General features: G+C 49.6%; 1 protein-coding gene across 9 annotated transcripts in view; it reads left to right on the top strand.

Annotated features, from left to right (window-relative positions):
* Nucleotides 1-2,232: 2,232 nt before the first annotated feature.
* The window catches only part of ZNF160 (zinc finger protein 160), a 38,260-nt gene continuing 29,940 nt past the window's right edge, over nt 2,233-10,552 (top strand). For 4 of the 9 annotated variants that reach the window (XM_021930393.2, XM_003916062.4, XM_021930392.2 and 1 more), the window contains exon 1: nt 2,269-2,438. Coding sequence is in view for 2 of the 9 variants with exons in the window: in XM_031660185.1 (XP_031516045.1) it covers nt 2,385-2,438 (54 nt within the window). In the remaining 7 variants the exon portion in view is untranslated. Of the gene's footprint in view, nt 2,439-10,552 lie in introns of all 9 variants that reach the window. The other 5 variants (XM_031660180.1, XM_031660179.1, XM_031660185.1 and 2 more) reach the window with 4 other exon arrangements.

Below are 10,552 nucleotides of genomic sequence, written 5' to 3'. Positions count from 1 at the left end.
TGGAACAACTTTTCCTTAACAACACCCCTCCCAAGAGTAGGCTTTTTTTTTTGTTGGAAGGAGAGACAGGTTCTCACTCTATTGCCCAGATTGGAGTGCAGTGTCAGGATCATAGCTCACTGCAGCCTCGAACTCCTGGGCTCAAGCAATCTTCCTGAGTAGCCGGGACTATAGGTGTGTGCCACCATGCCCAGATAATTTTTAAAAATTTTCTGTAGAGATGGGAGTCTTGCTATGTTGCCCAAACTGGTCTTGAACTCCATGATGAGCCAGGCTCACACCTGTAATCCCAACACTTGGGGAGGTCGAGGCAGGAGGATCAGTTGAGGCTAGAAGTTCAAGACCTGCCTGGGCAACATAGTGAGAATCCACTTCTGCAAAAAGTAAAAAAATTAGTAAAGTGTGGTGGTGCAAACCCATAGTCCCAGCTATTTGGGAGGCTGAGGTAGGAGGATCACTTGAGTTGAAGGCTGCAGTGAGCTATGGTCTTGACACTGCACTCTAGCCTGGGCAACACAGCAAGATGCTCTCTCAAAAAATAAATAGACCGGGCACAGTGGCTCACACCTGTAATCCCAGCACTTTGGGAGGCCAAGGTGTGGGGGATCCCTTGAGTTCACGAGTTCAAGGCTAGCCTGAGCAACATGGCAAAACCCCATCTCTACAAAAAGTACAAAAATTAACTAGGCGTGGTGACGTGTGCCTGTAGTCTCAGCTACTGGGGAGATTGAGGTGAGAGGACTGCCTAAGCCTGGTAGATGAAAAGTTGCAGTGAACAGAGATGACGCCACTGCACTCCAGTCTGGGTGACAGAGCAAGACTCTCTCCAATAAATAACATAACATAACATAACATAACATAACATAACATAACATAACATAACATTTCCCTGAATAACTGTAGTCATGCCAAATGCTCATCCACAGCCCTATAACTTGTGCTTGTGCTTTCTAGCCTTGTTTACTTCTCCATATATGAAAAAAAAAAAAAAGCTTGTTAGTTTGTGTCTCTTGGACATCTTCAGATCTTGTAGTTGGAACATTCTCTCTATTGCAATAGTCCTTTTGAATAAAATCTTTCCTTTTCTAAGTCTGAATTTGCCATTTACAGTGGTAAATGTCTTAATTGTTCTGAGATAAATTATGTATATTCTCTTATTGTGGCAGAGGGCTTAATATATATTCAGTAGGTGAAAGTGGTTCCTGGGGCCAGGCATGGTGGCTCACGCCTGTAATCCCAGCACTTTGGGAGGCTGAGGCGGGTGGATCACTTCAGGTCAGGAGTTCGAGACCAGCCTGAGCAACATGGTGACACTTCATCTCTACTAAAGGACGTGGTGGAGGGCGCCTGTAATCCCAGCTACTCGGGAGGCTGAGGCAGGAGAATTGCTTGAACCCGGGAGGCCGAGGTTGCAGTGAGCAGAGAGCATGCCACTGCACTCCATCCTGGGCGAGAGAGCGCGACTCCAGCTCAAAAAAAAAAGTATAGGCGTTTGAGGTTGTCATCTCGTACAGAATAGAAAATAGTGAGTATTTAAAAAGGGCAATGCAATTTATATATATATTTTAAAAGTTATTGCTAATTTCAGGGCTTTTAAGTTACTTAATTTTAATCGCAGAAACTTTCCAGGATGCCATCACCGCTCCGTGTCGACCCACATTCCCAGACTCCTGGGCTGCTTCAGCGTCAATAATATTACTGGGTAAACGCGCTAGCAAAAAATGGTTTCAACATAAACCGTTTCCATTCTAAGAGGAAAGCAGTTTGGTTTCCAAAATAACCTACACAACTGTGCCTTTAACTTGAAACCTTTTGAAACACCTACGCCGTTCCACATGACACTACAGACTAAAGGCTCTGGGCGCTGGGCGCTGGGCGCTGGGCAGTGGGCGTCACACGAAATCACTGACCCTAGCGTGTCCCGGCCCGGCCCGCCCCACCTCTCCCCCGAGACCCTCCCAGGCGGTCCCTCCCCCCGGTTCCTCCCCGCCCTTCCCCGGTGGCTCCTCCCCGGCCCGCCCCCGGGTCCCTCCCACTCGGCCACTCCCCGCCGCTCCCCGGTGGCTCCTCCTAGTTCCTTCCCTGGGGTCTCTGCCCCGGGGCCCCTGCCCCAGCCCCTACCCCTACCCCTACCCCTGCCCCTGCCCCAGCCCCAGCCCCAGCCCCAGCCCCAGCCCCAGCCCCAGCCCGGCTCTCTCAACGCCCCGCCCTTTTCCGGTTCCGCCCACCTCGGACCCCGCCCCAGGCCACTGGGTCGCTTCCCTCCGCGCAGTTGCCCCCAGACCCGGAAGTGGATCGTGCGGAGCAAGCATCACACCATGGCGTATGAGTGTTCCTCTGTGTAGAGTCAACCTGCGCCTCGCCGTCCCCCGTTCGCACACCCGATGCCCGGGGGTTGCTACGGACTTAACATCTCCGCACCGCACCCTCCACCTCAGGTAAATAGGCCTTGCGGTGTGGGCCCGGAGACGCTTCCTTTTGGGTTAAAGTCGCCCTGAGGCTTGTCCCTGCCCCCGGTCTTTCTGCCTCGGGCCAAGTAAACATGGCCTTTCCCTGTTTTTTAAACGTTTAAGCAGGATTTTCCTGCTTAAAATCCTTTACTGACGCCTCCTCCCGCCCCGCATCGCTTAAAGTCCTCACCGCCTGCCCTGGGCGCCTCGCAGCCTCGCCCTCGTCGGCCCCTGGAGCGCAGCGCCGCAGCCCCAGTCCCGGGGAGGCCGCGCCTCTGCTTGATCCTGGAATCCTGCAGATCCCACTCCTGTCCTAAGGCGTCGTCACCCCCCACCTCCCTCCTCCTCGTGCCGGGCCCTGCTGCTCCCCAGGCCTCCCCTTCGCAGTCACCGCTTCCCTTGAGTCCTTGTGGGGAGGTGCCCGGGGCCTGTCCTGTGATACCCCGTGTTTTTGCCTGCCCAGCTCCACCCCCTGGAAAATGTACTCCTCCGACGTGCAGACATCTTACTCCAAACCCTCCAGTGAATGTGTGGCCCCAGGGAATCAGGAGAGAGACAAAGAGCGACTGAGAGGAGATGGAAAAACTAAGAAAGAGAAAAAGAAAAATGAGGGAGACCTATAAACAGATAGTAAAGTGGAGGATAGGTGAGGGATTTGCAAAGAGACAGAGTGAAAGAAGCAGTCAAGAAAGTAGCAGGGGCAGAAAAGCAATTGGCGAAATGTAGAGAAAAGCTCGATGTCCACAAATGAAGGACCACAAGATAAGGAGACGGACAGCAAAGAAGGAGCCTCCTCAGACAAGAGAGTGAGGGAGAGGCGAAGAGATTGGGAGCCAGGACAGACAGCAGCGTGGTGCTGGGACAGCAAGAGGGGACAGCCGGTGACAAGGCGAGCAGAGGGAGGACTACAACACGGGGAGGCCTCGGTCTGGGAGTGCCAGATAGCGAGGATAAACGGGTGTAACAGGGAAGAGGGAATTTAACAGGGAGAGCAGAGGAGGCGCAGAGATGGGGTAAGAAAGAGGCAGAAATAGTTGGAGACTGGGACGATGAAAAGATTGGAAAGAAAGCGCCACAAGAGTTGAAACAAATTGCAAGAATGGAGTAGAACAGATATAAGGGGGGAAAACAAAGAAGGGAGAAACAGCAGAAGAAAAAAGAGCCACAAAATCAGCAGAATTCTAGGGGGAAAATAAAAGGGGGAAAAGAAGGGCTGGAGAGACAGGGTGAAAGTGAGAGGTACAAAATGGGGGGAGAGGAACACATAGTTACAAAGAGGGGCGCCCTGGGGCCAGATGAGAGGTGAGTTGAGATTGGATATGAAAATTTGATTTCTCTATTTATAATGTATTACATTTAAATTGTAACCTTACTGTTTAAATTCTACATGTAGGGATGAGAATTACAAAGCTCTGTAAAAGGCTTGTGCATTTTATAATTATGGCATCAGAGGCTAGCTTTCATTTGCCCATGCTGTTCAGCCACTGGGCGGTGACTTGCCTCATTTGGTTGTGGGTCTCCCTCTTCCTGTTTCCTAGGATGGGGTAGGGTGTGGGGCAGTGAAGAGGGGCAAGGCGTGACTGACTGTCACTGCCTGGTGCCTTGTATTTACCTTTCATCTCACAGTTCATGTTGAAGGTTGAGATAAAGCTTATCTAATTCAGTCTCTTTTTCTATATGTAATTATTGCTGAAGTAAGCTTTTGTGGAATCCTATATTGGCTCATGTCATTCTTTTCTAAATGTGATATATTTTCAATTTTTTCCCTTTGTAGAATTCCATATATAGTTAAATAATATATACATATTAAATAATATATATATATTCAAAATGGTTTCCATTGGAAGTTAATTGTGTTGAGTTCAGATTGAGGTCTGCACGCTTTCTACTCTTTATCACATATTGGGAATATTCTTTGGTAGTCAGTAGGTAATTTTATTCATATTTATTTATTTTTGAGACAGAGTCTCTGTCACGCGGGCTGGAGGGCAGTGGCATGATCTCAGCTCACTGCAACCTCTGTCTCCCAGGTTCAAGCAATTCTCCTGCCTCAGCCTCCTGAGTAGCTGGGATTACAGGTGTGCGCCACCATGCCTGGCTAATTTTTTGTATTTTTAGTAGAGACAGGATTTCACCATGTTGGCCAGGCTGCTCTCAACCTCCTGACCTCAAGTGATCCACCTGTCTTGGCCTCCCAAAGTTCTGGGATTACGGGCGTGAGCCACCGTGCCCGGCCCTTATTTATTTATTTATTTTGAGATGGAGTCTTACTCTGTCACCCAGGCTGGAGTGCACTGGTGTGACCTTGGCTCACTGCCATCTCCACCTCCCAGGTTCAAGCAATTCTCCTGCCTCTGCCTCCCAAGTAGCTGGAATTACAGGCACCTGCCACCACACCTGGCTAATTTTTGTATTTTTAGTAGAGATAGGGTTTCATTATATTGGCCAGGCTGGTCTCGAACTCCTAATCTCAAGTGATCCCTCCCAAAGTGCTGGGATTACAGGCATGAGCCACTGCGCCGGCCATCAGTAGGAATTTTAGATGGTGTCAACGTGTATTTGGTAAAGATATCAATGACTTTTTTTTTTTTTTTTTAAACCTTAACATGAGAACCTATTAACTAATTTGGTTTTTTTTTTTTTTGAGACGGAGTCTCACTCCATTGCCATTTTTTGTATTTTTAGCAGAGACAGGATTTCACCATGTTAGCCAGGATGGTCTCAATCTCCTGACCTCGTGATCCACCCGCCTCAGCCTCCCAAGTGCTGGGATTACAGGCATGAGCCACTGTGCCTGGCTAACTAATTTGTTACTAGTCCGTTTTCTTCCCTTATGTCATCTGTTAAAATAGTGACCTGTGAACTACTAAGTGGATGTCCCCTTCAAGTCCCTTTTGTCAGTTCTATTTTCTGTAAATGTGGAAGGATGGGCCAGATTGCCTCAAAACTTTATTCCAGCAGAGCTTATGTGTTCATGAAAAAATTTGCTGAGAGTTCATTTCTACAGCTGACAGTCTTTCACTGTTTTCAACACCAATAGCCATGTTTTCACAGTTCTGCGTTTCATAAGTATGTTGTGTGTTTCTGGAAAAGAGGAATTAAATGTTTGGGATCAGTGTGATAAAGCCGTGAAGGAGAAGTTTCTTTTGCCCAGGTATATGAAAGAAGATCCTGGAATTTTCCAGGAAGGTGTGAGAAAGTCTAGTGTTACCCATTGGCCCTTCGAGGCTGTCGTAGAGTCAGATACATCTTCTAATTCAACTTCGATGACTTGGTGAAACGTCTCCCCCTCTAGCCCTCAGTAAACCCACCTGCAACATGAAGGTGAGAGACTCAGTAATATACCTCAGTCTGAGCAACACTGACCCCCTTAATGTTTGGCAAAATTGGGTGTCCATCTGTGTTTTGCAGTTCTTCTAGGAAGTGGGGAGTGCCCACTGCAATTAAAAATTTAAATGGGACTCAGTCCTTTAAAATTTAAAACAAAACAAAACTAAAACCACAAGGATGGAAGCCAGGGCATAGACTCAGAGTCAGACCATCTTCAGAGGCCTTTCTCTGCATTAGAGTTATGGCTAAATCTAAAACAGTCATGTCAGTCCCTGGCAGGGAACCCTCCACCGGCTTCCCGTGTTCCCCAGGACAAAAGCCCAACTCCTCACTGTGGCTCCACAGCCCTGTGTCCAGGGCCCCTGCCAGTGTCCAGCCTCCTCCTGGGAGCTTGCCCTCCTCTCCCGACTCCCTCTGCCCCAGTCACATTTGCTTTTCTCTTTTCCCAAACATCAAAACCTTTCCTGTCTCAGTGTTTGCCCCTCCTCTTACCCTGTGTCCCCAAATCATCACAGCTCTGTCCCTTTCTTCTCCTTCGGGTCTAGCCTCAGAGCTGTCTCCTGCCCCCTTGCACCCCCATCTGAAGTTTTCTCTGCATCACTGTCTATCACGTTACTCAGGTTTCACTGTCTCTGCATCCGTCACCACATCAGACACTTTTCTGCGTGGATTATTTTGAGTGTTTTTTTTTTTTTTTTTTTGAGACGGAGTCTCACTCTATCGCCCAGGCTGGAGCGCAGTGGCCAGATCTCAGCTCACTGCAAGCTCCGCCTCCCGGGTTTACGCCATTCTCCTGCCTCAGCCTCCCGAGTAGCTGGGACTACAGGCGCCTGCCACCTCGCCCGGCTAGTTTTTTGTATTTTTTTTTAGTAGAGACAGGGGTTTCACCGTGTTAGCCAGGATGGTCTTGATCTCCTGACCTTGTGATCCGCCCATCTCGGCCTCCCAAAGTGCTGGGATTACAGGCTTGAGCCACCGCGTCCGGCCTATTTTGAGTGTTTTGTGTCGCCCTCCGTTGGAGGACGCAGTCTCCATCTTGGCCACAGGACGACTCTAGCACCTCCGGGGTGGTGATTCAGATGCTGGGGCTGGGGTCGGGCTGAGGAGTCCTCAGGGAAGACCAAAAGGATAGGGCGGGCAGTGAGGATGGTCCCATATTCTGGAAATTTCATCTGTAATTGGTCTAAACCTCCTGTGGCTATTTATTCCAGTCTATATAAGAGCAGAAGGCATGGCCGGGCACGATGGCTCACGCCTGTAATCCCAGCACTTTGAGAGGCTGAGGCGGGCGGATCACTAAGTCAAGAGATTGAGACCGTCCTGGCTAACACGGTGAAACCCCGTCTCTAGTAAAAATACAAAAACTTAGCCGGGCGTGGTGGCGGACGCCTGCAGTCCCAGCTACTGGGGAGGCTGAGGCAGGAGAATGGCGTGAACCCGGGAGGCAGAGCTTGCAGTGAGCCGAGATCACGTTACTGCACTCCAGCCTGGGTGACAGAGCAAGACTCTGTCTCAAAAAAAAATAGAAAAAAAAAAGAAAAAGAGCAGAAGGCCTCACTGAGGCCTGAAAAGCCCCCGCAGACCCTGTGTCCTCAGCCAGTGTCGAGGCGTCCCTACTGCCTTACTCCAGCTCCCGGGTCTCCCACACTCTGCACATCACCAGGGCCCAGTGGCCATCCTGGGCAGGGGCTTTGCCTTCCAGCAGGTGATGTCCTCAGAGTCAGGGGTCCTGGATTCCCTTTAGGAAGGGCAGCGAGAAGTTCAGAAGCTAAATGGGCCATGAAGAAGCCACTCCCTAAACAGCAGGGGAATTTTGCAGGTGACTGTGAGTAGAGAGACAACGGGACAATGGCAGCCTCCCTCATGAGATCTGGGACCTCTCTTTTTCTTGGACATCCTCCATCAGCTCAGTCCGGCTGATCTTCACCTGCCTTTAAACTGGACTCCGTGGTGTCCCCAAATCGCTGGCAACTCCTTCCAGCAGGGCCAACTTCTAGAATCTACACTCGAGGCCCACTGTCCTGCAAATAGCCGTTGGTGTCCATTCCTGCCACATCGCTTGTGTCCAGAGGCCTTTCCATCCAGTGTGCTCCTCAGGCTGGAAGAGAAGTAGAAAAATGGGGCAAGTGAAGAAGTACTTAGAGGTGTGAAGCGAGGCTGAGCCTCTGGAGGAGCTGGATGAATGCTGCATGCACCCGGCCCATGCGTGGCTGCGGGCTCACGGGGTGTGTGGCACACTTGGAAAGAAGTCTTAGGTCTGGCTAAGTGGATTTTGGGGTGGTTGTGGGGCTGCAGGATCATTTTGTAACGCCCTGATGTCTCAGCTCAGGTTACCTGGGAAACAGATGCTGACACAGAGATTTGCACCAGGAGTTTAATTGGGAAACTCATCACGAGGAAAGATAGGAGGAATCGCAGATGATTTTTGCAGAAACCCTCCTGAAACCCACTTAGAACCAGGGCCGAAGCTGAGCCCGCAGGGAGCTTCAGCAGCATGATTTTCTGGGTTGCCTTTGGCATTCGGGGTATTTCCAGTTGCAAGTCAATAGACTTTCAGTTGCGTTTCTGAGGATGAAATGATCATTTGGAGTGTTTCCTTTTATGGTGCTGGAGTCTAATTGGGGCATTGCATCATGAGAGACATCTCTGTTTTATTGGTAGGTTTTAGTGGTATTTCCATGTGGGGTGGAGTCACTATGAGTAGAAATATGTTGTCCTGGGTCAGCGAGTCCCTGGCGTGTTTGTGTATATTATTCCATGAGTGTCTGGGGCTTGTGAGATTTCATAACAGGGCTTCTGGATCTTTATGAAGTATCTGGGGAATGTGGGATCTTTATGAAGTATATGAGGAGTGTGGGAGTTCATAAGCATGTCTGGGTCCAGAAGAGCAACGCAGGGCCTAAGAATCAGGCGCAGATGGCCTTCATTAGGGAGGGTTTGTTGTGGGGGCATCTGTGGGTGCGACTCAAGAGGGAGTGATTGTCAGGGTCCCAGAGCAGGGGAAAGATTTCTCCAAGAATCAGGGCGAAACAGCACACTGAGCTGCAGCCTGCAGGCTTCCACTGGGACTGTCCTTGGGAAGATAGAGCTGCCACATTCTTGCTGCCGGGCCAATGGCCTCTCCCTGTTTATTCCAAGATCACAGAGTCACAGGGCAGCTGGGGAGCTGAGGGGCAAGGTCCTTGAGACCGGCTGTGGAACACAGATCTTTCTCCAGTGCAGAGGGGCCACGGGGCCCTGGGAAGAGAGTTGGAGGATTACAGCCCTGGTCATGGCAGGGAGAGTCAGGAACCGGAGGGAGGAAGAGCTGTGTTCATCCCCACAGGGTGCCCCTCTGCTCAGGAATTTGTGCAATAGAATGGGGTGAGCTAATGGGGTCACATTTAGGGAAAGGAGTCTTTCTGTCCGCCCAACACACATTTCACCCTATGCACACACTTCTCCCTTTCCCCACTGTCCTCTCCAAGAGGGGAAACTAATGTTTCCCCATGTGGGTGACTGAGGAAGAGGAGGGGTTCGTCTGTTTGTGTCTCTCCTTTCTCCCCTCCCTCAAGTCTTCTGCCTGCCTTTCTGCTGCTCTGTTCAGACTCTCACTTCCTGCATGTCTACGGTCAGTTTGTCCCACACAAGACCCAAGGATTTGGGTCTGAATAATATTCAAGCCAACATCATTGGCAAGTGAGAAATCTTAGACCCCAGGACCTTTTTTCTGTGTCGGGGTCTGGGCACAGAGAGGTCTCTCTTCTTTTTGCAGAGTTTAGGGTCTTTTATTGGCCAAGTGGGTCTGCTCAGCCTCAGACAACGATCCCATAGTCAGCCAGATGTGTTTCGGGGTGAACTTACGCTTGCCCTTCCACCTGTTGGGCAAGCAGAGTGTCTCCATGAAGGGTCCTTGGCTCTGCCCCTCAGCTGGTCCTGCTCAGCTCTCTTCTCACAATAAAGACCACCCCAAGGACAAACAAGTCCCCTGCATACATCCGTCTCCCAATGTGAAGGCCATAAAAATGGCCTAATATTCATTCATTCATTCATTTTGAGACGGAGTCTCGTTCTGTCTCCCAGGCTGGAGTGCAGTGGTGCGATGTCAGCTGACTGCAACCTCTGTCTCCCGGGTTCAAGCAGTTCTCCTGCCTCAGCCTCCCGAGTAGCTGGGTCTACAGACATGAGCCACCATCATTTTTTTGTATTTTTAGTAGAGACGGAGTTTCACCATGTTGGTCAGGCTGGTCTTGAACTCCTGACTTGATATGATCCGCCCACCTCAGCATCCCAAAGTGCTGGGATTACAAGCATAAGTCACCGCGCCTGGCGATATGTCATTTATTTTTAATTATTTACTCATTTACTTATTTAATTTTTACTACACCCCCATTTTAGCAATACTAATATTTCATTTAATGTTGCTATTATTATTTACTGTTATTGAGACAGAGGCTTTGTCTGTGTTAGACACTGATCTCATGTAATGGGATTCTTTTATAATTGTGCTTAGGATTCCACGGGAGATGAGTGAATAAACGACTGAACAGGGTGCATAAACAGACAATTTATATATTCATTAGATTAAGGCATTTTGTATTCCTCATCCGTTATGCAAAGCAAACACTAGATACTGTGGAGTCATCTCTCATGAGAACAAACCAGCAGACAGCTGGGAAGCACACCAGCCACCAACTGGGAGTATTAAAAAGAGCAGTCCAGTCTCCAAATCAAGCAGAGGGTTCAAATCATAGAAAAGTTGCAGAGCCACCGGGTCTCAGAGTTTCCCACGG

This window comes from Papio anubis, chromosome 20, assembly GCF_008728515.1.
Source record: "Papio anubis isolate 15944 chromosome 20, Panubis1.0, whole genome shotgun sequence".
Lineage (NCBI taxonomy): Eukaryota > Metazoa > Chordata > Mammalia > Primates > Cercopithecidae > Papio > Papio anubis.
This window is presented reverse-complemented; position numbering and strand designations above follow the sequence as displayed.